Raw genomic sequence first — 25,977 nt, 5'->3', positions numbered from 1 at the left:
TTTCACATGGATTACCTCGTTGACTCTCACTATGCGAATCTGTGGAACCTTTGTAAGCCTTAGTTTCTAGAAGAGAGGTTCGGAGAGTTCAATAACCTGCCTGAGAACAAGGAAGATGTGGAAGGAAGCCAGCAGTACTGTGTGCCCCCAGCATCCCTCATGAGAGGATGAACAAAGGAGGCAATGGAAAGCCGTTTGGACCAGTCTTTGATGTGCATGCACTGAGGCTGTAGCTTCAGGTATGACGGTGATCTGAAAGAAACTACATCTGGAAGAGTTACAGGCTTTCATAGGAAAAGCAACGTCTTAAAAGGATGGCCTCAGAAAATAAACCTTGTTTTATGATACAGGCTGTCTCCAGTGTGCTGGATAAGACCATGATCTTGATCTCCGTAGTCTTACCTCCACAAAGGAGCCTTTTATCACAATTGTAACCCTCTAACAAAATAGCTGTTTTGCTTTTCACATGCAAGCGATTTCTTCCTGTATAGGAGGAACTGACCAACTTGTGAGACTTCAAAAAGTATTCGCATATTTTCCCTTCTTCCAGAAAGTCCAAATGGAATAAAAAAGATGTGCATAGCAGGCACTCAATCCTTCGGGGCCAAAGCCATGAATGCTTGTTCAAAGCTCCCTTGGATAACACTGTTCTATCACTTTCATGGAAAGAATTCATTGGTGTATTAGGAGCTATGCAGAAACAATACTACAGAGACTTGCCTGACTTAGGGGACTTGACTTGAGCTGCTTCATCTTCCAATTGAACCAACTTCTCATTATGTAGGGGATGCTTGCATGACTTATTTTCTGGAACATGTGTGCTAGAGTCATTTGCAGCACAGCCCCTAGCTCAGTGGTTGCAGACACTTTTTGAATAAGCTCTTCCAGAAATTCATTTGGATTAAAATCAAGGGCTATCAATTTAGTGATTAATCCAGCTTCTCTCTTTTACAGTCAGACTCAGGAATCAGGACTTTCTTTTAAAATTTTTAAGTCCTAGTTACACAGAAGCATGTAGATAGTCCATCCACTGCTTTACTCCCCAGATGTTCACAACGGCCACAGATGGGTGAGATTGAAGCTGTGAGCTATGAGTTTCTTCCAGGTCTTCCACGTGGATAATTAGAGGCCCAAACACTTAGGTCATGTTCTATTCCTTTTCCTAAGACATCAGCAAGAAACTGGATTGGAAGTGGAGCAGCTGGATATGAACAGGTGCCCAAATGGGATTGTGGCATTGTAGATGCCATCATGTGGGTCCTAGGACTTTAATAGGACTTATTAAAGCCCTTTGTCTATAAATTAAGACTCAACTTTATACTTCTATAGATTTGAGATCAATATAGTACGGTCATTGGTGTGTTAAATAGCCCAGAAAGTTAATCAAATTATGTATTCTACCTTTTAAGTGTACATTCATCGCATCACTTTAATGCAGGCATTCTGGTAATTCTATACCCAAAGCACAGTCCTTCTGTAAAGTACTATCCTGTCAGACACTGAGTGCTTGATCTAATAGGGATAAACAACAAATTCAATTTGTAAATGTCTTTAATGAACAAAAATTTGGCCTCATTGAATTAATATAAAGTTTTATATAATCTGATTCTGTTTATTAGAACTACATGGAAGATTTTGTTCTGAAAATCATTTTAAGAAAATATACTTGACCCAGAAAACAGATACTTTGGTTGCATTTACATTTCTGTCTTGCTTTTTCAGTACAGGCTGGGTAGGGGAGGAACGTGTATCCAAAACCTTATCCCAGATGAGAACCATCTGAGATTTGCACAACAGTAATGCTTAGAAATTCAAACATCTAAGGGAACTAGGAATTTTCACTTCTTAGAATAACGTGCAATCTGCATAAACAAAATATTATCCTGGGCTTCTTGGATATGAAAGCGTTCTGTTTGTCAGACAAGAGAGTAGGAAGGTTAAGAATCGGGTGGATGTTCTCCATTTTGTCATGTGCCCATTCATTCTTGTCCATTACAACTCCACACATGTCGGACTTTGTTCCTATGCCAGGACCATCCAGAGAAAGCCACTGCTCGATAAAATGCAGGCATATTTCCAGTCATTTCACTGGAATGCCCCTCAAATCCAAAGCTCTTAACTAGTTTATCATGAATTTGTGTGTATTTAAAAATTTGTATTTAAAAACCACTTTACCCACTGAAATTTAAAAGGCAACAAGGACGGACTTGACCATGAAGGGAGGTTATTGTGATGTTAGATTTATCACTTAAAGTAACATGAATTGGGTAAGTTTCAAAAACGTGTGTCCTTGCTGCTTACTTGTGAAATAGGGATGATAATGATGAGTAACTGGGGCAACTGTCAGCATTACTGGATGATTATATGAAGAAGTGTAATATGCTCATTCTTAAACATCTGATATAGTCTGTACTCAAGAACCAGAATGCCGGCTCTTATGACCAGTGTCCATAATCAGAGTGCGAATTTGCCAGGTGGACATATTTGGATTAATATCCATTCATTCTCTGGGATGTTAAAATTACTACATTTATATATATGCCCATGAATCGGTTTTCCCTTGGAAGAAGGGAGAGACTGGATTTTGGCGATAGGACAGTAGTAGGGACTGTTTCTCCTAAGTAGGGATGTGTCTCCTAAGTATTTACAGTGGCTTTTCTTGCTGATCTAGCCAGTTTTCGGGTGCAAGATTTCCACAGTATCAGAAGGCATGGTCACTTTTATGTTTCTAGTAATACGTTTATTCTTTGGAGTGAACTTCAGAATGTGAACTCGCTAACTGTTCTAGGAAAGTCTCACACAACTGGGCTCTATTGTAAAATCAAATTCAAGTGAAGGTGTTTAACTCATTGCCAAAGCCAGCATCTGGACTGCCCCGTGATGTGAGATGCAGGGAGTGCTACAGATCCAGACTGGGTCAACCTCCTAGTTGTGTGACCTTTGGAGATTTTTTTGTTCGGTCATATCTACATGAAAGCAACTGTACAGCATGGCGGGCAGCATAATAGCATGGATGGCAACACTGCATACAAAGGATCAAGTTGTGACCCAAGGCGAGATAATTTCCCTGCCATCAGTCACAATTCAAAAATCTTGGAAAGGCTCGCTGGTCACAACTTCTCCAAAAATGTTGGAAGGATACAGCCAACAGTTTGAGCTCAGTGTGTCTCAAGGTAGGTGTGATCTTAGAATACCATAACTTGAGCAACCAGGATATGAAGACTGGAGGAGAGACACTTCTGCAGGCACAGCAGCAGCAGCATTAATAGGGTCATTGTTGGTCAGCAGAGACTGGAAGGAATCCTCTTTACCACTATGCCAAAGCTCATGTAGTTGGCACTCAGCCTGTGTTTTTATTTCATTAATAAAATATGACTAATTTTTTTTATTCCAGGAGGATGAGGATACATTGGTTGCAAACTGCATGCAGCTAAAGGGGAAGGGTTCCTTTTGAAACTACATCCTCTTAATTTTACCTACTATACGTAACAGTAGTGCATTTCTTGTTAAAACAGCAAGCTTTTTTTCCAAAATGAAAACATTCATTTCTTTATAAATATTTTAAATACATATTCCATACCAAGGATATAAAAATAGCCTCTTTTTGATAAATAAAGACATTTTTCATTTACATGGCAAATAACGTGCGAACAGCTAAGCACTGGTCACCAGAGCTATTGAATTGATTGTCTGAGATGACATGCCGTAATAATGGTCCGTTTGCCTGCTCCAACAGGAAAGCAGATGTGCAGGAGCTATGCACTCCCGAGGCCAACAGTGCTGTGGGCATTGTTCAGGAATGACAAGCAGGCACTCAAGGAAAAAACCTTTGTTGCACTTCACAAAAGCCACCCAGGACACCACTAGTGCAGATTGTCTGTGGCTTCCAGCCGTTCAGACCCTTGGGGTCTTTGGGCCTTTACCGAAGTCTGTCAAACAGACCAGTAAGTTAACACCTGAACATAAGTAGGTTTCTATTGTACTTCTAGGATCTAGAAATTGCTTGCTACGGTAAGGGTGTGGTTGTGCCTTTCCCTGGTTCCCTCGCCTCTCTTCTGCAGAGTTCTGACTTTGCTCAGTCCTCGATGCCTACCAAAGCAATCATGCAGTGGAGGGTTTGAACTTGGGAGCTTGTGTGTTCTGGTATCATACGTTCATGGCTTTATTTTTCGCTTCTGCTGTGCTTGTAACGACTTCCACGGGAAAGTTCTCCAAGGGTTTGGTAGAGATGGATGCCATTCCTTCTCGGTCCCAGGATCTTGGTAAGTTTTCCAGACTGAGGGAGCCAACAACTCCCTGACCAAAACTGCCTTCCTCTGATGTGCTTGGGAGGACCAGCTGCAAGGACGTTTGTGAAGAAGAGCAGACAGAGGATGAGAGAGTGGCCGAAATGGACTGCAGGGGCGTCAGTGTTGTGTCTGAATGTGGAGAGAGGCACCTTAAAAATTGCAAATGACCTTCTTGCACAACCTGGTAGTGGGAAGGTGAATACTCAAGGTTTGGAGAATGACAGAGTTCACTGTCTGCAGGGTTTGGTCCATGAGCTCCAGTTTGTTGGGGGCTGCTTCCCAAAGAGGGTTCCACACTCCAAATGTCTGAGGTGACATTGCCACCGCAAAGTTGTGCTTGGGGATAAGCAGCTCCAGCTGCTTGCAAGTGCAGACAAGGCTGGTGTGCGCTCCAGCTCATCCTGGTCTGCAAGCTCTCCCTGGAGGGGCACACAGTGGTGGCGTGTAGAGAGCAACGCTGGGATGGTGGCTGGGGTGACAGAACATTTTCCAGAAGTTGCATCACATTCTTCATATCTTTGCCTAACTGGGAGACTTCCTGAGTCAATGTTGTTACCTGTGTGGATGAAGCAAAGCAAAAAGCCATAGTTAATGCCGATCGGGAATGCTAGATTTCAGAGCAGGAAACTAAAGTAAGATACTGTAAGTAACTCCCAAAAAGGTGTTCCAACTCCAAATATGGCCTGGGACTTTAATGAGCAGTTTTGGAATCCTTTCATGCACTTAAAGGCATAGGTCCGTTTTCACTTCCTCTGAGGGGACAGGATTCACAGCTGTGCATGGAAGTCACTAGCCACCTTGAAACAGTGAGGAGTGGAAGATACTCTATGTAAAGTCCTCAGCCTGTGGGTATCACTGTCTTCGTGTGAACACTTAGTGCATGACAGTTCTTCTTCTGTCCTTTTCTGATAGAGGAACATGCTTTATCAGGTTAGAGACAAAGTGGCCTTCAGGGATGGTGTGGGTGCTAAACAATCACACCAGATTGGTTGTGTAGAATTTATTTTCCTAACAGTCACATGAGGCTTTGAACATGGAAAGCTTCCAGAAGACTGAATTTTGGCTAAAACCTAGCTTTTCTGAAATCTTTGGATTCATCAAAATGAGGAAAATTTATGTCAGAAGGCAGGAAACACGTTTTTAAGTCTTTTGCTACTTTCACAACACAATGTTGTAATGTTTTTCCTTCATTGCAATAACATTTTGTGTTAAGTTTTTTTTTTTTTGAAAGGCAGGCAGGGAGAGAGAAGAGACAGATTCCATCTGCTTGTCAACTCTTCAGGTGACAACTGGGCAGGTACAACTGGGTTTGGGCCCAGGCAAAGCCAGGAGCCCAGAAATCAATCCTGGTTTTTACATGGGTGGCATGTGCCCAAATACTTGGGCCATATTGTGCTGTCTTCCCAGAAAAATTCGTGGGCTGTTCAGAATAGTGGAATAGTTTGGACTTGAAGCAGATTACTGATAGGAGATTCTGGTGTAACAAGCAATGGCTTAACTCGCTGTACTGCAGTGTTGGCACCCAAATTTTGGATTTTCTAAAGGACATTTTATGACTTTATTTTTCTTTCAAGAACCACAAAACTCCAAGCAGAAGGTGCTGTATCTATTGGTGAAATACCACAATCATAGAAGAGCAGTGGGCTTGGGCCAGTATTCTGGACTAGTGGGTAAAGTTGCCATGTATGGGGTCCAGGCCTTGGGGTTGGGGGCGGCTTGCAGCTCCCTGCAGTGTGGAGGCTTTGGGGGTGCCCCTGTTGGGCTGGATCCAATGCTGGGGACTCAGGCCAAAGCCACTGCCAGGAGGCAGTGACTGAGTCCTTAGATTTCTCCAGGCCCAAGAGATCTTCCCCTCAGGGGCTCTTACCCCAACTGGTCTTGATGAGGCAGGGATACTACGGCATAGCATCAAAGGCAAAGGCTGAGACAGCCCCTACAGCTGAGCACAAGACCCGCTATATGGAGCAACCCAGACCAGGCCAGAGGAAGATACCCACCATCCTACATATGGCATAGGAGGGGGGCAGACATAGTGAATCTAAGATTCAGTGTGATTTGAAGTTTTCACTACAGGTTGTCAATTTCATTACTTGCCAAGTCTCAATTCTAAAATGTAAGGGTCACGCTTGTGTCAGTAGCACAGCATCTTTGTCTCGCAGACACTCCTAAGGTTTCCCTCTTCAATTATTGGTGGTTCTATCAAAATTTCAGAAGTGAAATCTTCCACTAAGTGGAGTTGATTGAAAAGACATAGGTACAATTAGTTCGTTTGTCCATGCTTAATTCCTATAACAAACTGACCAGGGCTGCAGTAAGTCAACCCTCAACAAGATGCTTTCATTTCATCTTTTAGTGAGGACGGAATCAAGACCGTCTGACAGACGATTTCGAATTTTAGGCACACTAAGAATTATGTTACCCAAAAAATGTTTGAGTACCATGATGCGTTTCCTGTTTGGATCTACAAACAGTGTTAAGATAGGCGGGAGTACATTATTATTTCCCAACTTGGAAAATGAGGACAAGCCCAAATGGGAAATGACTTTTTTAACGTCACTTATTTCATGAATGACAGTCCTTAGTTTAGAATTTAGGGCTTTCTAAATTTGATTCTCCTTCTGTTAAGGAGACACTACTCAAGAGAGTGGGTAGATATTCTGTAATGTGGTTAGAATTGGTCAAGAGTGCAATGCCACAAAGCTGTAGAAGCTGTGGTGGTCTGCAAACAGGAAGTAAACAGTGGCTTAAGTACAATAAAATCTTGTTTCTTCAAATTAAAAATTGCCACAGGGTAAAAAGTGGAACCACAGACCTGTAAACAGTCCCAATGAACTATTTTTAGCTTTGAAAATAAACATTTTCATGGCAATCATTTTGACATCTAACTTTTATTGTGCATTTGCCATAGCTTTCAGGCCTGAAATTTTGAGAATCCAGGAATGTAAGCAAGCGTGAACATTTCCTGTGAACAAATTACTACCCTAGTTTAAAAGTAGCAAAGAACTCAAACTAGGCTTTCTTTAGCTCTGGGGGCTAAGATTCAAGTTAAGAAAGACTTGTGTCAGAATGGCTGTGAGGACACACCCCTGGCCTCATTACCGTTACAGGATGGAATTAATCCATGTTAGTCAAGGAGAACTGTTCCCCTTACAAGGACAAAGCCAGCTGTCACCAGGAGAGATGGCATCTCCTGGAGGTGGAGACATTGTGGCACTGAAGGAGACAAAGTGTTAGAGAATGCAGTAAAAATTTCCAGCACTTTGTTTACTGCTGCTTGCCAGGCTGCCAACAAAACCCATTCTAAAACGGGAAAGAATTTAGAGGTAATCAAATGTAAGCTGCACTGAACGAATGCAGTGTCTCTACTTTGGGGGGGTGGAGAGTTGAAAGGCTTGTCCCTGTTGTCTGCTGTAAGAAGATAGGCTCCTGCTAAAAAGGTTGCTGGGAAGATCTGATGAGTAACTGTCCACTTAGCTAAACACCTTCAAAATACAACCTGGAACTAGAGTGCTGCCCAATCAATACAAACCAAATGATGAAATGAAAACAAATTCCTCAAGTAAATGCTCCTGGTACTCAAATTAGTACTCAAATTAGAGAAAACAAGCTCTTTCTGAGGTATCAAAAGATCTCCCACAAGCTCTTTCTCATTTTTGAAAATGTTACTTCCATTTGTTTGGGATATATCCCAAATACCTTATGAGAGGGAGGGAGGGGCGGGGAGTGGGGGGAAGTAGCTCCTTTGTCCCCTAGGTCCCAAATGGCTGCAGTATCTGGTGCTGCACCAGGACCAAGTAGAGAACAAAGCCAGGAAATTTGAACATCGTCTCATCTCCCTCATGCAGGGAGCTAAGCACTATAGCCATCATTTGCTGCTTTCCCAGGTGCACTAGCTGAAAGATGTATTGGAAACAAGAGCTGGAACTTGAAACTGCACTCAGACCTGATGAGCGCATCCCAGGTAGTGGTTTAACATTGCATTCCAGACTTGTTCCTATTCCCTTCCCCCCTTTGTTTTAAAGGATTCTGTGTTCTACATTTCCTCCTTGCACACCAATAGAATGAAAACAGTGAGATGTGATTTACTGCTCTGGACCTCTCTATTGCTGGCTCTTTATTCCTGCTCCTTTCCACCCAGTAAGCTGCTCTCTCCAAGGTTCTACTCATTGATTTCCTCAGCAAAGCTTTTGGTTTCTTTTGCATTAAAATTCACAGACCAGTTTTACCTTTCACTTGTATCACACAAGATTGTTCTCAACTGGGGCAATGTGTATTGAGGAAGGAGCTTTTATTTCACTATTTCATGGACGCAGGTTAACATTCATCCTCCATCTTGGATGCAGACATGAATGCAAGGCTTGCCATTTTGGAAACATGTTTTGGTTTACATATTACCTTCAACTTTTACTTATACACAAATATCTTGGGCAGGCAAAACTTTCTGCTATAAAATGTTGGAAAATCTGTATCTGGACTTCTTTATTTCAAGTATAGGTAACAGTTCTATGGCTGTCAGTGTTATTACAATTCAATTTTTTAAACTGACATCTTAAAAATCGCCTTGTTTTCAGCAACAGGTACCATTTCCACTATGAAGAATCCCCGTTTATTCTATTTGCTTTACAATTGTAGACATGGCCTCTATTGGCCAAGCCTTCTGTGATCCTTCCCTTTTGGCTTTATCATTTGTAAACTTTATGGGTAGATACAATACACTAGGAAATTTCCCCTATTCCAGATTCCAAGGGCTCATTATGAATGCTATATGTGTTTACAATTTGTCAAACTTCTTGCATTCTGGTTGTTACTCTGGGTGAATGCTTTACCTGTGGCATACTCATAAAGATAGATTAATAAGAAAAGGATTATTGTATGTTTTCTTATTAATCTCCTTTATTTTTTCTCATTCTCCCTTGCTTCATCTCCTGCATATTCATTTATGGATAAAAATCCACCAGTCTGAAATTTAAAACTGTTGGCAAAACTTGTTCACCATCACCATCTGCATAACCAATTGTTCACATCCAAGATTTCTCTACACTTCCCAAAGTTCCAACTGTGAGAAAAACATAGTGATGAAAACAACATTTGTGTTTCCAAGTGGTTCAGTTTTCTACCCTAAAATTTGGAGCATCTAAAGATTCTTCTCTCTTCCATTCAAAAATATCATTACATTAGCAAGTTTAATGTGGCGTATTTGGCATCAATCTCCATAAGGATGGAGCCACCTGTCAGATCATGAACTTGCCAACTGACCATAATAAACAATGCACTGACCTTTCCATGTTTCTAAAAAGGGAATCGACAACTTACACATTTTTTAAAAATTTCTGCCACATCCAAGTTAACTATAAAATTGCTATTGCTCTCCTAATTCCAGAGGTCAGATTGGAGCCCGTCATATTTGAGCTCTATTGATGTAATGCTATTTCTCATCCTTCATATCATATTGCTGTGAGAAATAAATAATACGATGTTTTTAAATGTTACTACCATGTAACTGGTATTTTCAAAATCCCAGGTGAGTGGAATTGATAATACCCTAGAGGCATTAAGCTTAGTGGGGAACTGCATGATAGGAATACACTGAGCACAAAGAAATGCGTGCCATGGTTATAACTCTTCCTTTGCTTCAGCAAGGAAAAATAAGCCATTCTAATGATTTAACATAATTAATATGAAAATAAAGCATCTCTGACATTAAGTATTTTTTTGTATGTTTGCTTGCAGTAGCAAATAGTAACAGCTATAACTGCAAAATCATGGCAACTATTAAGATCCTGAATGTCCAGGCCAAAGTCTGGGTAATTAATGTATGATGGACTGAGAATTCTCTATATGAGACAACAAATGGTATTGACCAGAATCTAATACAGAGACTTTCTGGGGAGGTGTTGGTCCTTTCTGGTCTGTGCACTACGGTTCAATGTAATCTACAAGTATTAACATGAGTAACTTACATAGGAGCAATTTGCTACTCGTTGAGTTTTTGCTGAATTTCTTAGTTTGAATTTCTGTTGGTTTCAAATCCACTTAACCCATTTCCACTAATCTCTCCTAAAAACAGTGCAAAATATTCAAGGAAGAGCCATTCATAGCAACTGAGGCTACTTCATATGATCTCTCTGTCGTGGAAATTTCCACCACTTAATGGGTGACTTAAAGTTATTAATACATGGTTTGAAGAAGACATCTCTGGTAATGGTAACTTATGACTCAACATCACCATGCCTTGCCAGCTATTATGGTTGCACTGTGAGTTGCTGAAAACACAGATCTGGAATGCCTTTCAGGCTGTTCCTTTAGGGAGCCAGGAGTGTGAGTTTTTAATGAGGTTAAAAAAATGTATTTTTGACAATAGTTGTCCCCTTCAACTTTTTTCACATAAAAGTAGCTTTCCTTCATAATTTTGATTCTTGCTGTTATAATTCACAGGCTTTGAGTATAGCTGGAGCTTTAGATGATATGCAGAGAAAAACCTAATTTCCATTTTTGTGCACTTGGAGAACAGATGGGGAATGCATCTGTTGACATAATCTTCTTAGCTTGAAGAGTTCTTAACCTGTCAATTATTTTTGCCACATTTTCCTGCTAGACAGTTTTCCTAAATTCAGGAATGGTAATGACACCACCCCTCTCCCCCTGTCACAAACACATATTTTTACAAACTCTGATCCAGATAATTAAGCATTCACTTAGTTCATTTTTATGTTGTATATTTATCATGGGATTCAGACAAATTCAAATTGCATAAATGGGCAACACCCAAAAAAAAGGCCAAATTTTATCCTTGCGCCTTTTACTTCACAAAGCATTTAAACACAAGTGACAATTTTTTTTTTTACCCATCAGCTAAAATAATTATCATACTTGGCACACACATGCATTTCCTCCAAATGAAGATCCTAATTCTCTTGCTAAGGAAATATGAAATACTTGTCTACAGCCAGAAAGACCAGGATGTTGGGAGATGGAATGGGTTCTCCTAGGTCATAGGGGGATGACAGGGTTTCATTTTTGCAGGTGCGGCTGTTGCTTTTTAAATTATAACATTTGCAAACCAAGCATGCAGTATCAGCATTAGTATTGTGGACCTGATTGTTGCAATGGCCTTGTCGAGTTTCTGTAAGTTGGTCCTTTGGTCACAGCTCTATTAGTTAAGCTGGGCGACAGTATCTGCTGTTTAGCAACTTTTGGATTGTTTTCCTATTTCCCCCCCTGAATTTGGGGACAACATTGATTGAATATACAAATGGCTGTCTGACTAGGGGTCTCCAAAGCTTTCATTAAATCCCAAAAAGAAGTTTGCCCACTTGCAAAATAACAGTTGTATACAACCTCAATGTGTATAAGAATTGAATGAGCAAAAGAATTATCTAGGCAGCTTGACAAAGCGAGTGTATATTCAAATGTCAAACTCTCAATGAGTTCTTTCTGGATCAACCTCTTTAATATATCAATGTCCTTTCACTCAATATATGTACTTTTTCATTTCCCAAATCTATTTTCTTTCATGTCCCTTGTGTAACAAACATATATATAGTGTGTATATACTAGTTCTAGTAAATATATACATGCATACCTAGATTATTTAGTCTTTTTTTCCAATTGTACCAATCCTTGCAGATAACAAAGGACTCCTTTGTTATGTTGCTGGGCTGTGGCACACACACATTTATAGCTGATGAATGAATGAACTATTTATTTAGCATGGTTAGGCAGCTAAAATACCTGTGTTCCACACTACAGGGTCTGGATTTCACTCTGGGCTCTGGTTCCTGACTCCCTGACTGGATTCCTGATCTAGTTTCCAAACCTACCTACTTTTGCAGGCATTTAAGGAATGATGAAGCAGATAAAGTCTCTCCTGCCTGTCTGTGTCTCTCAATTTTTTAAAAAAATTAAAAAAGATAACTAGGGATATGAATTGTATTAATTTTAATGGTCAAATATTATAACTTAGAATATTTCAGTCAGTGTTCTAAGAGACATAAATTCTTTTATATGAGATGCTGATATCACAATCAAGTAAGCTAAGGCTCTAGAGCTTGTCTCACACATTTGGAAAAAGGAATAAAAATACTATGGCATGCAGAGTCGGGTAGGTTTCCCTGCTTTTGAGTTGCTTTCAAAGCAAACCAGCCTTGTCTGTAAAGATTCCATTCTAAAGTGACAGGAAGCTACATCAAGCCTTGAGTCTTGAGGGATGACATTTTGGTGTAGTGGGTTAAGCCACCACCTATAATACTGGCATCCCATGTGTGCCACTTTCAGTATTGGCTGCTCCATTTCTGATACAGCTCCCTGCTAAAGTTCCTGGGGAAGCAGCACAAGATGGAAGGCCAAGCCTCTTAAGTCATGCCATGTGAGAGATCTGGATACAGTTCTGAGCTGTTCAGTTTCTGATTCAGTTCTCCATTAATATGCTTCGGAAAACAGGAGGATAGCCCAACTACTTGGGCCCCACACCCACATGGGAGCCCTGAAGTTCCTGGCTCCTGGCTTCAGCCTGGCCCAGTTTCAGAAATTGCAGTCATTTGGGGAGTTAGCCTGTGGGTGAAAGACTCTTTTTCTCTAACTCAGACTTTTAAGTAAAATAAATCTTTAAAAAAACCCTTGAGATGAAAATCCTAAATCATGTTTTCAATGACAGATTTGTATGTGGAATATACAGAAAACTGACTCAATAATAAAAAGACAACCCAATTTTAAAGGGTATAAAATGTCTGAATAGGCTATTCTACAAAGAAGATATGCAAATGGCCAATTATACTGTGAACATACGCTCAATATTTCTTAACTGAGGGAAATGTAGATTAAAACCACACAGAGATACATCAAAATATTTCAAAGTATAACTAAAATGGTTGACAAAAAATTGTAGGGCTTGGAACTTTTGCATCCTGCTTGTGAGAATACTAAATTATCGCTTTGGGAAACAGCCTGGCAGTTCTGCAAACAAATTTTGAGTTACCATATGATCCAGTAATTGTGCTTTTAAGTATTTAATCCAGAGGGGAGAAACTATATATCCACACAAAAGCTTGTGTATGAATTTTTTTATCAGCATTACTAATATTAACCAAGAAATTGTAACAACCCAAATATTCCTCAACAGATGAACTGATATATAAAATATGTATATAAATTGGAATATTATTTGACAACAAAAAGTGAAGGACTAAAGTATGTTGCATTCTGAGTGATCCTTAAAAGTATTATGCCAAATGAAAAAAATTACATTGGATTACATAATCCATTCATAGGATTTTCCATTCTGGCTGTTACATATCAACATAGAATGTAGAGTAATGGTTGCGAAGTGTGACTGGGCAGTGCTGGCTAATGACTCTGGAATGGGGTTTCTTTGTGGATATGAAATACGTTGAAATCCATTCTGCCAAGGGATGCACAGTTCTGTGATTAGAATAAATGGCATAACATTTTGAATCTAAAACATTAAATTATCTGATATGTTAATTATGTCCAAATAGTTAACACCATTAATGGATAGCATAGGTAGCACAAGAACATCCATTAAGTTATTGCACTCATATTTCCACAAAGGCCATATTTGGTTAGGATGGCTAGACATAAAATCTTCCTGAAGATTCCAGATGGATTACCAATGGTCTCCAACTAACTGGTTTCCTTATGTATACACAAAATCAGATGTTAAGAAGAAATGCAATCAGAACATTCAAGTCGAGCACACTTTGGAGAGAAAGGCTAACTTAACAGATCCCTGGCTGGCATTGCTTCGTTTTAGAAATGTAGATCTGAGTATGCTTGTATCTGTTAAGCTTGTCTTTATCATTAAAATGGTCATTTGGGATAATACTGGATAATGGTTAAGCATTGCTTAAATAGCATATTGTGATAATATAGAGAATAAATTAATATTGTGATATATTTACGTATTTATATCTTTATATATTAGATGAAAGAACTCATTTTAATATATTTTAGACATTCTCATTTCATATCCATCCATTACTATTTCTTCTCCTATTACTCTGTATTGGGCATTGTTAATAAATTCCCTCTGGTGATTCTGTCATCTCAGGAACCAAGCATTCATTGACCACTTCTTAGGAAAGCTACTATGCTCGGTACTGTACATACTGTATGATGCCTTCAGAGCAATCTCCACTGGAGACTTACGACTGGTTATTAGAGGCAACCAGTGAGCACAGGGAAGGCAGACACTTTGCTGATGTAAATATTTGCTCTCCAAAACTTCTCTGTCTCCAACAGCGTGTTTTATGCTTTATGACTGGTGTGCCAGAGCAGTTTCCCTGGGAATTCTTTGTGCAATGTCTTTGTGGGTCAGCAAGATTCAGAAATGAGAAAGCTCTCTATCCCTTACCTACAAACCTTTCAGAAACGGAGCATTTGATTCACACAGCCCATGGCCCCTGCAGTTATTTTCATAGACTTTCCTTTGAGTCACACTATTTCTTACACTGCAATAAAGCAATGGTAGTTTTGTCAAAGCCACACTCATATATGAACAGCAACCCTGCATCTTTTAAACTCCCACAACCGGTCTGTGAATACAGATTTTATCAAGGTTGTTTCTTTCACAAGTTTCATTCTGTTTTTGGCTAACTGATCATCATTGTGAAATACATACTGCAATCAACAACTTACATCTTCAATCCTTGAGCAGATAGAAACTTAAGGATCCTGCAATGCTTTTACACATCACATTGTGCTCAGAAGTCCAAACAGCAAGACTCATAGACTGAGGCTGTCCTTTGGGTAGCAGAGTGGCCAACATGCAGTACATCCACATCTATTATCAATTCTTCCCTTCCTTGTCACTAACCAAAGCATTTAAATAAACAGGAACAGTAATCAAATGATCATGTAAGCAAGTAATGGGAAATAATCAAATCAGAACATAACAATTATCTTCAAATGTTTAAGTGTATTTCCCCTTTGCAAATAACATTATTTTACAGGACAGCCAAGGGGAAAAATTACATATGGATTTAGGAAGAGAACTTTTTTAAGTGTGAAGCCAATTTGTATTTTTATTCTGCTTATCTTAGTGGCTTGTAATGTTCCAATTGAAGAGTGAAAACCGTATAAATTATGTGTAAAGGATAAGATTTTATATCAAAGTTTCAACTATGAAAAAAAATTATTTTTCTGAAAAGATAATTCCTTACGGAAGAATAATTGGATAACTGATATTTTACCTTGTCCTTTTTATTCCAATGTTTGACAAGATAAAAAGACCTTTCATCTCACTAAAAACAAACTGGAGCACAGAATCACATCATGAAAACACTTTAGTTTTCAAGTGGCTGTTTGTTAACATATGGCTCTGATCCCCAGTGTCAGAGAAAAACAACAGTCCTAACTTGGAAAAACTATACTCTAAACACAGAAACTTTAGAAATATTTTCTCTCCAGAAGAATCACCAGTTTTAATATTTGTGCTAAGATATTGGTCAAGGGGTTCTCAAGCCATTCCATGCTCTTATCCAATGTGACTAGTATTCAGTCTAGCTACTGAGAAAACCCCCACCTCACATTAAAGCTCCAGGTTCCATTCCCACCAGCTATCAGAAGTTGGTGACACTGCAACTCTTTCTCCACACAACAGCTCAGTTCCCAAAGGGGATGTGGTAGAAAAGCCACTGGCCAAGGAGATGACCAAAGTTGGCTTTCTGCCCTAGCCAGCTGCACAACAGGATTCAGACCCAGTTGTCCACATTTAATCGTGTAATCACACTCTTTGGTGCCCTGTGCTATTTATTGTGCTTCATAGATGATCTCCCAAACAAATGAGTGTCTACATTCAATTTTTATCAGAAGCCACTTTATTTGGAGGGAGAGGGGTTCCAAATTAAGATATTAATGTAAAAACTACCCTGATTTTTCTATTTATATGAATTGGACTGAAAAGCCAGATTTGTAGAAACAGTGCAGTAGCGGTTTCCTAGGGTTAGACATAGGAACAGAGATTACATGTAAATGGATATGACATGGAATATATTCTATCACTGCTTCATCCAATAAAATCAGTAAAATTTACTAAACTGTACACTTAAAATGGTTGAATTTTATGAAATGTAGGAACCAGGAGCTGCTTCTGGATCTCCCAGGTGGGTGTAGGGTTCCAAGGCTTTGGGCCATTTCAACAGCTTTCCCAGGCCACAAGCAGGTGGCGGGGTGGGAGTGGAGCAGCTAGGATACAAACTAGTGCCCATGTGGGATCCCAGCACAAAAAAGGTGAGGATTTAGCTGCTAGGCTATTGCACTGGGCCTGACTAACGATGTTTTAATGAACTCATTAAAAGTGGGAGTATACATAAAAAAGCTGAAAAGCAGAATTCCAATTAAACCAAATGTCACTAAACTTATAGCATGAATTATTATTTAGTGAGTACTTTATACTATAGGATTTAGCTACATTATTTAATTTCACAGTGGACCCAAAGATAAGCCTTGCTATCCTACTCTTCTACTAATATACACAGATGTTTTTTAAAGGTTCTTTTTTGAGAAGTAGAGGGACACAGAGAAAGACAAATATATATATGTATGTATACACACACACATCTTCTATCCATGGATTCACTCCCCAAATGCCCACAACAGTTGGGGCTGGGCCAGGCTGAAGAGGGCTCAGGAACTGCCTCCAGGTAGGATACAAAGTTTGGTAGGGTCCTAGGTAGTTTGATCAACATTGACTGCACTCCAGTGTGTACCCAGGAACCTGAGATAGAAGTGCAGAATAGCCAGGACTTGAACCAGGCCCTGTGATATGGGATGGGGTGTTCCAAGCAAGAGGTTAGTAGCCCCTTGTATGTGTGGAAATGTAGTTTGAGGAAGTATGAGTGACTTGTGGAAGTTTGCGTATCTCATGACTCAAAGTAGTCAGTCACCCCTGGTAGGTGACTTGAGAACAAGGTGTGTGCACGTCATCACGGTATTGTGTATGATCGCTCGTAACTAAGATTCTTCTCTTGTGCCTCAAGCATGACCAAGGAAAGTTCCATACCTCCCTGTTGAGTTTGTTTATTTGCTGCTTGGTCTCCTCTGCTTTGATGAAGAGAACAGCAGCTCCAATCTCTGGGTCTGAAAAGTGACACACACACAGAGTAAGTCTTTAAGGAATTCACATTTGAGGACTGTGGCACCTGGAATAAGAAAAGGAGTGTATCTTCTGTGTCTATGCGCAAAAGTTTCCTGCACGTCTCTGAATGGTGGCCAATGCACTAAGCACAGATGGTGACACTGAGCAGTGACTACATACTATTCATGCTGAATTTTCCATTCCTCTGAACACAATCACCGCCACGTTCCAGGCACGTTGACTCTTCTTGCCTATCCTCTAAGACGTATTATAGTCAGTGTCCAACATAGACTGTCCTTGTCTCTTTCTTTTCTAATGATTGATTGCTATATCCGTGAGAATATCTTACTCCTACCTCTTTTTCAAATACTTGTGTATTTCCTATCTCTTCCTGCCTCACTATAAAGGTAATTTCTTCCATGTTCTTGATCTTACTTTTTTCCTTTACTGTTTCAGATACTTTGGTATCAGGTGCAAAAAGATTCAGGTGAGTCAGTCTCCGCTGTAGTGGCAAGTATTCGACATATAGCTGCATCAATATGAATACCCACATCTCTCATCATACACACATCCTAATTCTGAGAAATTAACAGGAAATTTAGGGGAGAAGAAAAGTTACTAGAAATGGTCCCAAGTATTTTTAAGAAATATTTTTCAAAAAAAATCAATTCATTTTGAGCTGGTGTTGAGCCATGTGGAATAGGTTGTAGTCTGCAATGCTATCACATAAGGGCACCCATTTTTATTTAGGCTTCTCTACTTCTGATCCAATTCCCTGATAACAGCCTCAGAAAGCTGTGGAAGTGGATTCAAGTGCTTGGATCCCTGCCACCCATGTGAGAGACCTGGATGAAGCTCCAGGCTCCTGGCTTTAGCCCTGTCTTCTGCAAAGTTATTGCAACTACTTGGAAAGTGAACCAGCAAGTAGAATTTTTTTTTCTGACTTTGAAAATAAACTCATTAATCCAAAGCTGATTGCGGTTCAAATACAATAAGTGAACACCATTTTAGAGGCAGTAGTGAATGAACTATTATTAGTGATGCCAATGAAACATTTAGCAAGGAAACACAATATTTAAAAAGTAATGATGCAACAATCTCAGATTTCATACTCAGAACAATAGGAAACTATTTCAGGATTTTAATCTTATAGAAAAATTAACAGGTTTGCAGCTTTAAAAAGTTCATTCCAGGGACTGGCACTGTGGCATAGTAAGTTAAACCTCTGCCTGCAGTGCTGCCATCCCGGATGGGCACCAGTTTGAGTTCCAGTTGGTCCACTCCCTATCCACATCCCTACTGATGTGCCTGGGAAAGCAGCAGAACGTGAGCCAAGTCCTTGGGCCCCTTCGTCCATTTAGGAGATCTGAAAGAAGCTCCTAGCTCTTATTTCTGGACTGGCCCAGCTCTGGCTGTTGTGGCCATTTGGAGAGAGAAGCAGCGGATGAAAGCTCTGTCTCCTTCTCTGTAAATTTGGCTTTCAGATAAAAATATTTAAAAATTATCATTAAAAAATAATCACAAAATTCATTCCATACAGAAAATAGTGAAATTAGAGAAAAGATTTTTGTAGCAACACAGGCAAGAGAAAACAGCCAGGAGAAGAATGCCATTAGTAAGAATAAAAAGGCTGAGGGATACTTATGATTTCTTTGGCCATTGCCTCAAGCAGAATAATAATACATGTAAGCCACTGACTACATGATCAAGACCAAACTCTCCCTCTTGTATTCTCCCCTCCCTGCATGTACCACCAAAAAGTTTTACGAAGACTCTTCAACTTCTAGAAGGTGTTGAGTGTCATTAGGTAATGTGGATTGAAATTAAACTGGTACTGTACCAGACACACACCTCCAAAACTGTACATGCAAACATCTTTCTTGGGTTAGATTTTTTTCAGAGATTGGTTAATTGGTAAATGCTAATCCAAGAATCTCAGGTCCTGATGGGAAGAAAGAAAAGGATTACCCTTTTGATAATTTTGAGTTTTGCATTTTCTATGCAAATTTAACTCTTATATATGTGTTTGATAAATTTAGAAAAATGGTATTTTATTTAGAGTTTGTCATGTACGGCCTTCATCATGTTATAAGACTTAATGGGTAATGGATAAGACTTTAACAGGTAATAAACTCATGACTGAAAGTAATAAAGGCTCTAGACTGTATCTGGTGGTACTTTGCACTAACTCATCACTGGTACAGGCTAGTAATTTATGATTACCATGACTTCCAACATGATTGCATCTTTCTGAAACCAGTGCTGGTTTGAAACATATTTATTTTATTTATATACTTGAAATCATAGAGGAGAGAGACAGGCACCTGCTGGATCACCTCTAGATGGTCACAATAGTCTAGACTGGGCAAGTCTGAAGCCCGAAGCCAAAAGTGAAATCATCTTCTGGATCTCTCACAGGGGGTCACAGGGGCCCAAGCACATGGTTTATCTGTTGCTGCTTTCCCAGGCCATTAGTAACCAGCTGGATTGGAAGTGGAGAAGCTAGGACTCAAACTGGTTCCCAATGGGATGCTGGCATCATGGACTGGGGTACTAACGATCCTACCTAGGCAGCATTGTGTTTCCTTTAGGTGAGGCTTGTGTGCCTTAGTCTGAAGTGATAACAGGAAAACATGGTCACTCTAATGAATAGTACACATGTGCTTCTTGCAGCAGCATTTATCTTAGTTGATAAACAGTAGGTCATTTCACCCAGACAGAGGAATAATCAGAAACAATTCTTGAACTTTTTAGGGGACACAGACTTAAACTCCTTCATTGTTCAATAACACTGGTTAAGTTCTATCCTGGGAGAAAGAATGAAGAATGGGAAGGTAAGAAAGAAATGCCCATGTTAAACATTTTAAATATTGTCCCTCAAGGGAAGATTCAATCTAGAACTTACCCCCAGTTGGAGGAGACAGCCTTGGTTCTGATTTGATTCGTTCAGAGCCGAAGTCAAAAGTCTGACTTTCTTCACTGCTGTTTCCATCTTCAATCCCATCAACAATCCTATTTAAAGGAAATTGATCAGTTGTGCATTTATAATGATGGGTCCTTACAATTCTAGAAGATTTAAAAAAACACACCATGTTCAATATGTAGTTTAGAGCAATACCATGCACTATGATTAGCTATTAGATTAATGTAGCTATTGAACACCTGAAATGTGAAAAGCGATTACTGCAAATCCATATATAGTACAACTATACATATGCACTGGATTTTGAAGTAGTGTAAAAAGGAATGCAAATTATTTGCATTGTTTTTAATTATTTTAATTTTATTCACATTGAAAATGATAATACTTAAAATACTTTGTATCAAATAAAATTAAATAAAACTTAATGTGAGATAAAATTAGAAGCCACATACATGTTTCTGTAAGACAGCACCGATACAGAGCTTAGGCTCTTATTTATTCTTAATTTAAAACTTTTAGAAATCCTTTAACCTAAATTCATATTAAACCAATGCTCTACTCAGGAGAAAATGTTTTAGCCTAATGATTACAGTATCAAAGAGGATAAATTTAATGACATTTCCACTCTAGTCTTGTAGAAAAGGTTGAATGAGAGTTAACTATTTGGCTAAAATCTTTTTTTTTTTTTTTCAAGTTATCACATCCTGCTGGCCTATTTATTTATTTTTTTTATTTTTTTTATTTATTGTTGCTTACATTGTATTATGTAGTACAGTTTTATAGGCGCTGGGGATTCCCCCTAATGTTGATTTTAATATAATCTTGGTAAGAAAGAGCGAACCTACTGTGTGAAGAATTCAGGCTTGAATTTTCTGTGGTGGAAAAGTCTCGGAAGTTTTGATCAATTAATAGACAGGTACTAGACTGTATAAACAGCAACATATTTTCACTAGAGGAAGAGTTACAGGATGTAGACCCCTACCTTGGACTGAGGTCTGGGGGCCCAACACTATTCAAAGTTGAAAGCTGTAATTTTAAGTTTTTCTCTTTCCTTTTCCCATGGTTAGGAGTGTCAGCCTCTTGCTTGGTTTTGGGAGAATTTGAACTGGAGACTCTGATAGGTGAATGAAATGGCACTGTTCCTGAGGCCAGCTGCTTTAAGCTTAGTCCCAGGTAACCTTTGCTGCTTCCGACTTTCTTGCTGCGAGAGGAGGAAGATCCCTTTGTGTAGATGGGAGAGAGGGATGCTGTTTCTTCTTCCTCCCCGTCCTCTTCCTCTTCTTCATCTTCTACGATGGATGGCAGTCTCTTCTTGATGCTGCCATTTCCCTTGGGCTCTGACTAAATCAGTGGACAATACAGATTAGTACAAATCCAACCATCTCTTAAGAGAGACATCTTTCATGCTGGAGGTCCCACTTCAACAAAACCCAAACCAACTCATTTCTCATGAAAGTGAATTTTTCAGACTGTTATTTTTCAGGTACTAAAATTTTCCTGACTTTTGTTGTATTCCATGTTTTTCCTCTGTTTTCCTGATGTTATCCCCACTCTTAATGTTTTAAACTCCCTTGATGCAAGTCTGTATAAAAGCCTCATTGTACTATATTTTCATTTAGCTTTTCATCCATCTATTTGCAATGGCATATAATATGTTCCTTGGAAGAAAACTTTTAAATTTTGACTAAGAGTCTTGACTTTTTAAAAAAATTATAGGATCTTTAGTGGGAGCTTAGATGGAGTTCAGAGTGAAATTACATTATTCTTGAAAAAAAAATATTTCCCATGTTGAATAACATGGATGGAAAAGGACTGGAAGTGTCTCAGCCACTGAGGTTCTTTGTAGTTGCAGATGGCAAGCAAGAAGAGTGCAAACCACCTGTTCTTGCTTTGAAAAGGTGATAATGGACGTGAAGAAGAGAGAAAGCAGCCAAGGCAGAGCCCTCAGCAGTCATTATCACCGCATGTTTCTTGCTGCACCAGAGACTTGCTTTTCAGCTTTTCCAGAAGGGTTTAATTTGTATTTCTGTGTGTCATTTTCTTTTGAATGTACAATCACTTTTATCTGCTCAGTCACAATCTTTAGAGAATTTTGGTTTCTTAGCTTATTTTTATTAAAGTTATTATTTACACTTCATTGGCTTCCTTGATTATAACATCAATGAACAGCTGACTCATGAGTGTATAAAGACCTTGCTATATCTATAAAAGTTGTAATGATGGAGGTGACAAAGAATTGTGGTGACTTAAAGACTATAGCTACTGAGTTAAATGTCTATTTACTTTCAAAGTTTGTGGATTCTGATATTAATGTCTCGTTTTTCTTGAAAATGACATTCCTAGAGTAACCTTTTCAAGTGAATGTTATGAGTTTAGTTTATATTGAAATCTAAAATTCTTTATTGTGATACTTATGTTTGCTTTTTTAAAAAAATAATTTAAAGCATGGTGCTTTTAGCAAAAATTGGACTCACATGGAATATCAAGGGAATATTAACTAGCATTGTGGTAAGGAAAAATCAGCTTGCATAGCTAAAGACACAGCAGGGTAAAGTTACAAAAGAAATAAGCGATCAGTACATTCTCTAATTAGACACCTTTTCCTATTTGTGTTGATGTAATAATTCCTTTGTTTCATGATATCTCTGTTGGCGATAACAGGATAATCTTCAGCCTGATAACTTAGCAGCACTTACACTTCTGCAGATTTGAATTTCATGCTTTGGTTTTGTAATGGAGAGTTGATGTCTTAGATTTGTTGCTTTGATACTGTTAAAGTCATGGGGGCAGCAGTTGCTTCCCTAAAAAGCTAATCTCCTTGCAGAGAGGACAAGGTTATGATGAACCCTAATCAAGCGTTGGTGCAGGAAGAGAAATTCTCCAACGTTTAGATAAATATTTGGCGAAATCATACCTGTTGGACTGTAGATTTGTTTGATAATCTTGTTATCACCTGAAAGAATAAACAAAAGTTTTAGCAATCGTTTAAGCCTTTTCTAGTTATTTTTTTTTCCTTTTTGAATGGTTAATACGTCAGAGGGAGGCAGTGGAAAGACAGAAATGTTCAGGGTGTGAGTGTAAGTATGTGTGGGATCGGGCAGCCCCTAAGGCTCTACCTGGCATTGGCACAGGATAGACAGTATTTTCTGAAAGGTATCAATGACAACACCTCCTACAGCCCATGCTTTAGGACCTCTACTGGCCAATGTTTGTAATGACACAGTAGTGACCAGAGAAATGTCTACCACAGGACAACACCCAGGAAGTATCGATTACAATAGTAGGCTTGTAAGTCATATTCTTCATCTTGTTTCTTCATTTGTTAATATTCCCTTGTACTTTCCTTCTCTCCATTTCTCTTTCCTGCACTTTTTCTAAAAGTCTCTTCATGCCAAACCTTTCTGGGTTTATAGAATCTTTACTTATGTAATCTCATTTTCTCCTATATATCCTCCCCTTGATCGGATGCTGGTGTGTCTCATTTGTTTTATTCACTTTTATTCACTTGTTGTGTGAGAAATGGGATTAAGCTTATGGAGGGTTCTAGTCTCTTCAATGTAATTTAAGAGAACAGTGGTTCCAATAAAGGAAAAAATGCTGTCAAATTGTGAAATGCTATTAATTAGAAGATAGCTCTCAATTTCAGAAATGCTAACATGTTGGAGAAATATACATTTTTTGAAAAAAGATTGATTTAAAAAAATTTTTTGTTGGAAAGAGAGTTAGAGGTGTGGAGAGGAAAGACAGAAGTTTTTCACCTGCTGGTTCACTCCCCAAATGGCTGTAACCACCAGAGCTGGGCTGGTCCCAAGTCAGGATCTAGAAATTTCCTGTGGGTATTCCACCCGGGGGCAGGGGCCACTTTTCACTGGTTTCCCTTGCTGCAGGCAGGGGGCTGAATCGGAGCAGCAGGGATGCAAAAGGGTTCCCACACGGGATGCTGGACTAACAGGTGGAGGCATAGTGTGATACTCAGAACTGTCTTCGCAAAACCTTAAGCTTGCATTTCAGGATATACATTTTGTATAAAATTAAACTGTTATTATGGCCAAACAAATTAAAAATAAGCATCTAACATGATATATACAGATGTTATGATATTCTAGAAGCAAGCCTTCAGTTCTTACCTCAAATATATTTGTTTCATCACTATGTGGTAATAGATGCTATAAACTAACATAATTGTATTCATTAGAAAAATATTATGGTTGAGAATTATCAGCTTAGTAAAACTAGATGGATTTGGTAATTCTGTCACTCTTTTCCCCCTTCTAGATGATTAGAAAAACAATGATATTATTTATGCAAATCTTGGCATCATTCTTGCTATGCCAATCTATATTACATCAATGTCTGATTTTATCAGTGCAGTCAACTCATTCTACATCTGCCCAGTCTCCTAAATATGCATTAAGCAGTAGTGTTTTAGACATGTTTTGAAATAATTTTCTAAATGATGACAAAACAACTGAATAATTAAAATTTTGAAAAGTAAAAAATATGGTGCTCTTATTATTGTGGTAGACACAAAAAAATGTGTTTCTAGAAACCTTTAGGTTATACATGAATTGAATAACGATCATTTCATTGGGATCCAGGAAGCCTGATCATCTTCAGGTGAGAGGCACCTGAGGGGCATGGCAGGAGAAGGACTGGGCTCAGCCACCCAGCATTCTTCCAGTCCCCCTGTAACCACTAGTATGAACTCGGTCATGTTGCTGAGTCCAAGGTTTGTTTTTGCAAATCTGTGCTTCTCAAACATATGTCCAAGTGAATTGCTTACAGACCCCGATAAAATGCAGCTATAAAACAGGCGTTTGGTACGGTGCTTAACATGCTCCTTGGGATGCTCGTGTCGGGTATCTAAGCTCCTGGTTCAAGTCCTGGTTGTGATTCAGTTTCCTCTTGCGTTTGTATCCTAGGAGAAGACAAATGATGGGTGCAAGGGCTTGGGAACCTGCCACTCACGTGGGAAAGCTGGGTGTTCTGGGTTTTTGGCTTTGGCCTGCCACAGGCATGGGTCTCAGTGTAAATTCTCTTTGGCTCTGTTCTCCAAATAAAAATTAAAACAGATTGATTAATGTAAATATTCAGGCTGTGATGGATGAGGACTGCTATAGTCCTGAGATAAGAAAGACCAAAGGTCAGCCCACAAAGACCTTAGAAGTGTATCCTTCTATTTGGTAGAATTGAGGAAGCAAAGTGTGTCTGACACAGGATATGTTTTGATGAGGCTGTCCTGAGCAGGGGTAGGACTTTGCAACCTCGCAGATTAGGAAAAAATATGATTTCGATGATATGGTTTGAGATGTTTTTCAAATAGTGCGTTTCCATTTTGCCCTTATCCATCAAAACTCATTCTAAGAGTTCAGCAGGAAATGAATGATATTGCTTATATTGTAAAGACACTTCATTGACTTAAGGGACAGAGAAAATACAGTCTCTTGGTGCTCAGACTGTGTATAACAGAAGCAAAATAAAGTCGGTCTTTTTTTCCCCCAAACTGTAGAGAGGAAGCCTGGGCAGTCTGCTGCTGAGTTTGAGTTGCAAGTGGAAATCAAGCACACTAGAAACATTAAACATAGTTTTACATGTAAAGAATACCGTTGTATTTTCTAATACTATCTTTATCTTACTGAATCAACACATTTTCTCTATGTTAAGTTCATACC

The 25,977-nt window shown here is 39.0% G+C and overlaps 1 protein-coding gene across 1 annotated transcript in view; it reads right to left on the bottom strand.

Annotated features, from left to right (window-relative positions):
* Positions 1–4,146: 4,146 nt before the first annotated feature.
* The window catches only part of KCNH8 (potassium voltage-gated channel subfamily H member 8), a 202,496-nt gene continuing 180,665 nt past the window's right edge, over positions 4,147–25,977 (bottom strand). Inside the window, exons 12-16 of the mRNA XM_040965251.1 lie at positions 23,220–23,258; positions 21,288–21,646; positions 20,288–20,394; positions 17,308–17,384; positions 4,147–4,845 (exon numbers count right to left, since the gene is read on the bottom strand). Of these exons, the coding sequence (XP_040821185.1) occupies positions 4,147–4,845; positions 17,308–17,384; positions 20,288–20,394; positions 21,288–21,646; positions 23,220–23,258 (1,281 nt within the window). The remainder of the gene's footprint in view (positions 4,846–17,307; positions 17,385–20,287; positions 20,395–21,287; positions 21,647–23,219; positions 23,259–25,977) is intronic.

Source organism: Ochotona curzoniae, unplaced genomic scaffold (genome assembly GCF_017591425.1).
Source record: "Ochotona curzoniae isolate NIBS_2020 unplaced genomic scaffold, NIBS_Ocur_1.0 contig_1302, whole genome shotgun sequence".
NCBI lineage: Eukaryota > Metazoa > Chordata > Mammalia > Lagomorpha > Ochotonidae > Ochotona > Ochotona curzoniae.
Note: the sequence above shows the minus strand (reverse complement) of the source record. Positions and strands in the feature narration are given on the sequence as shown.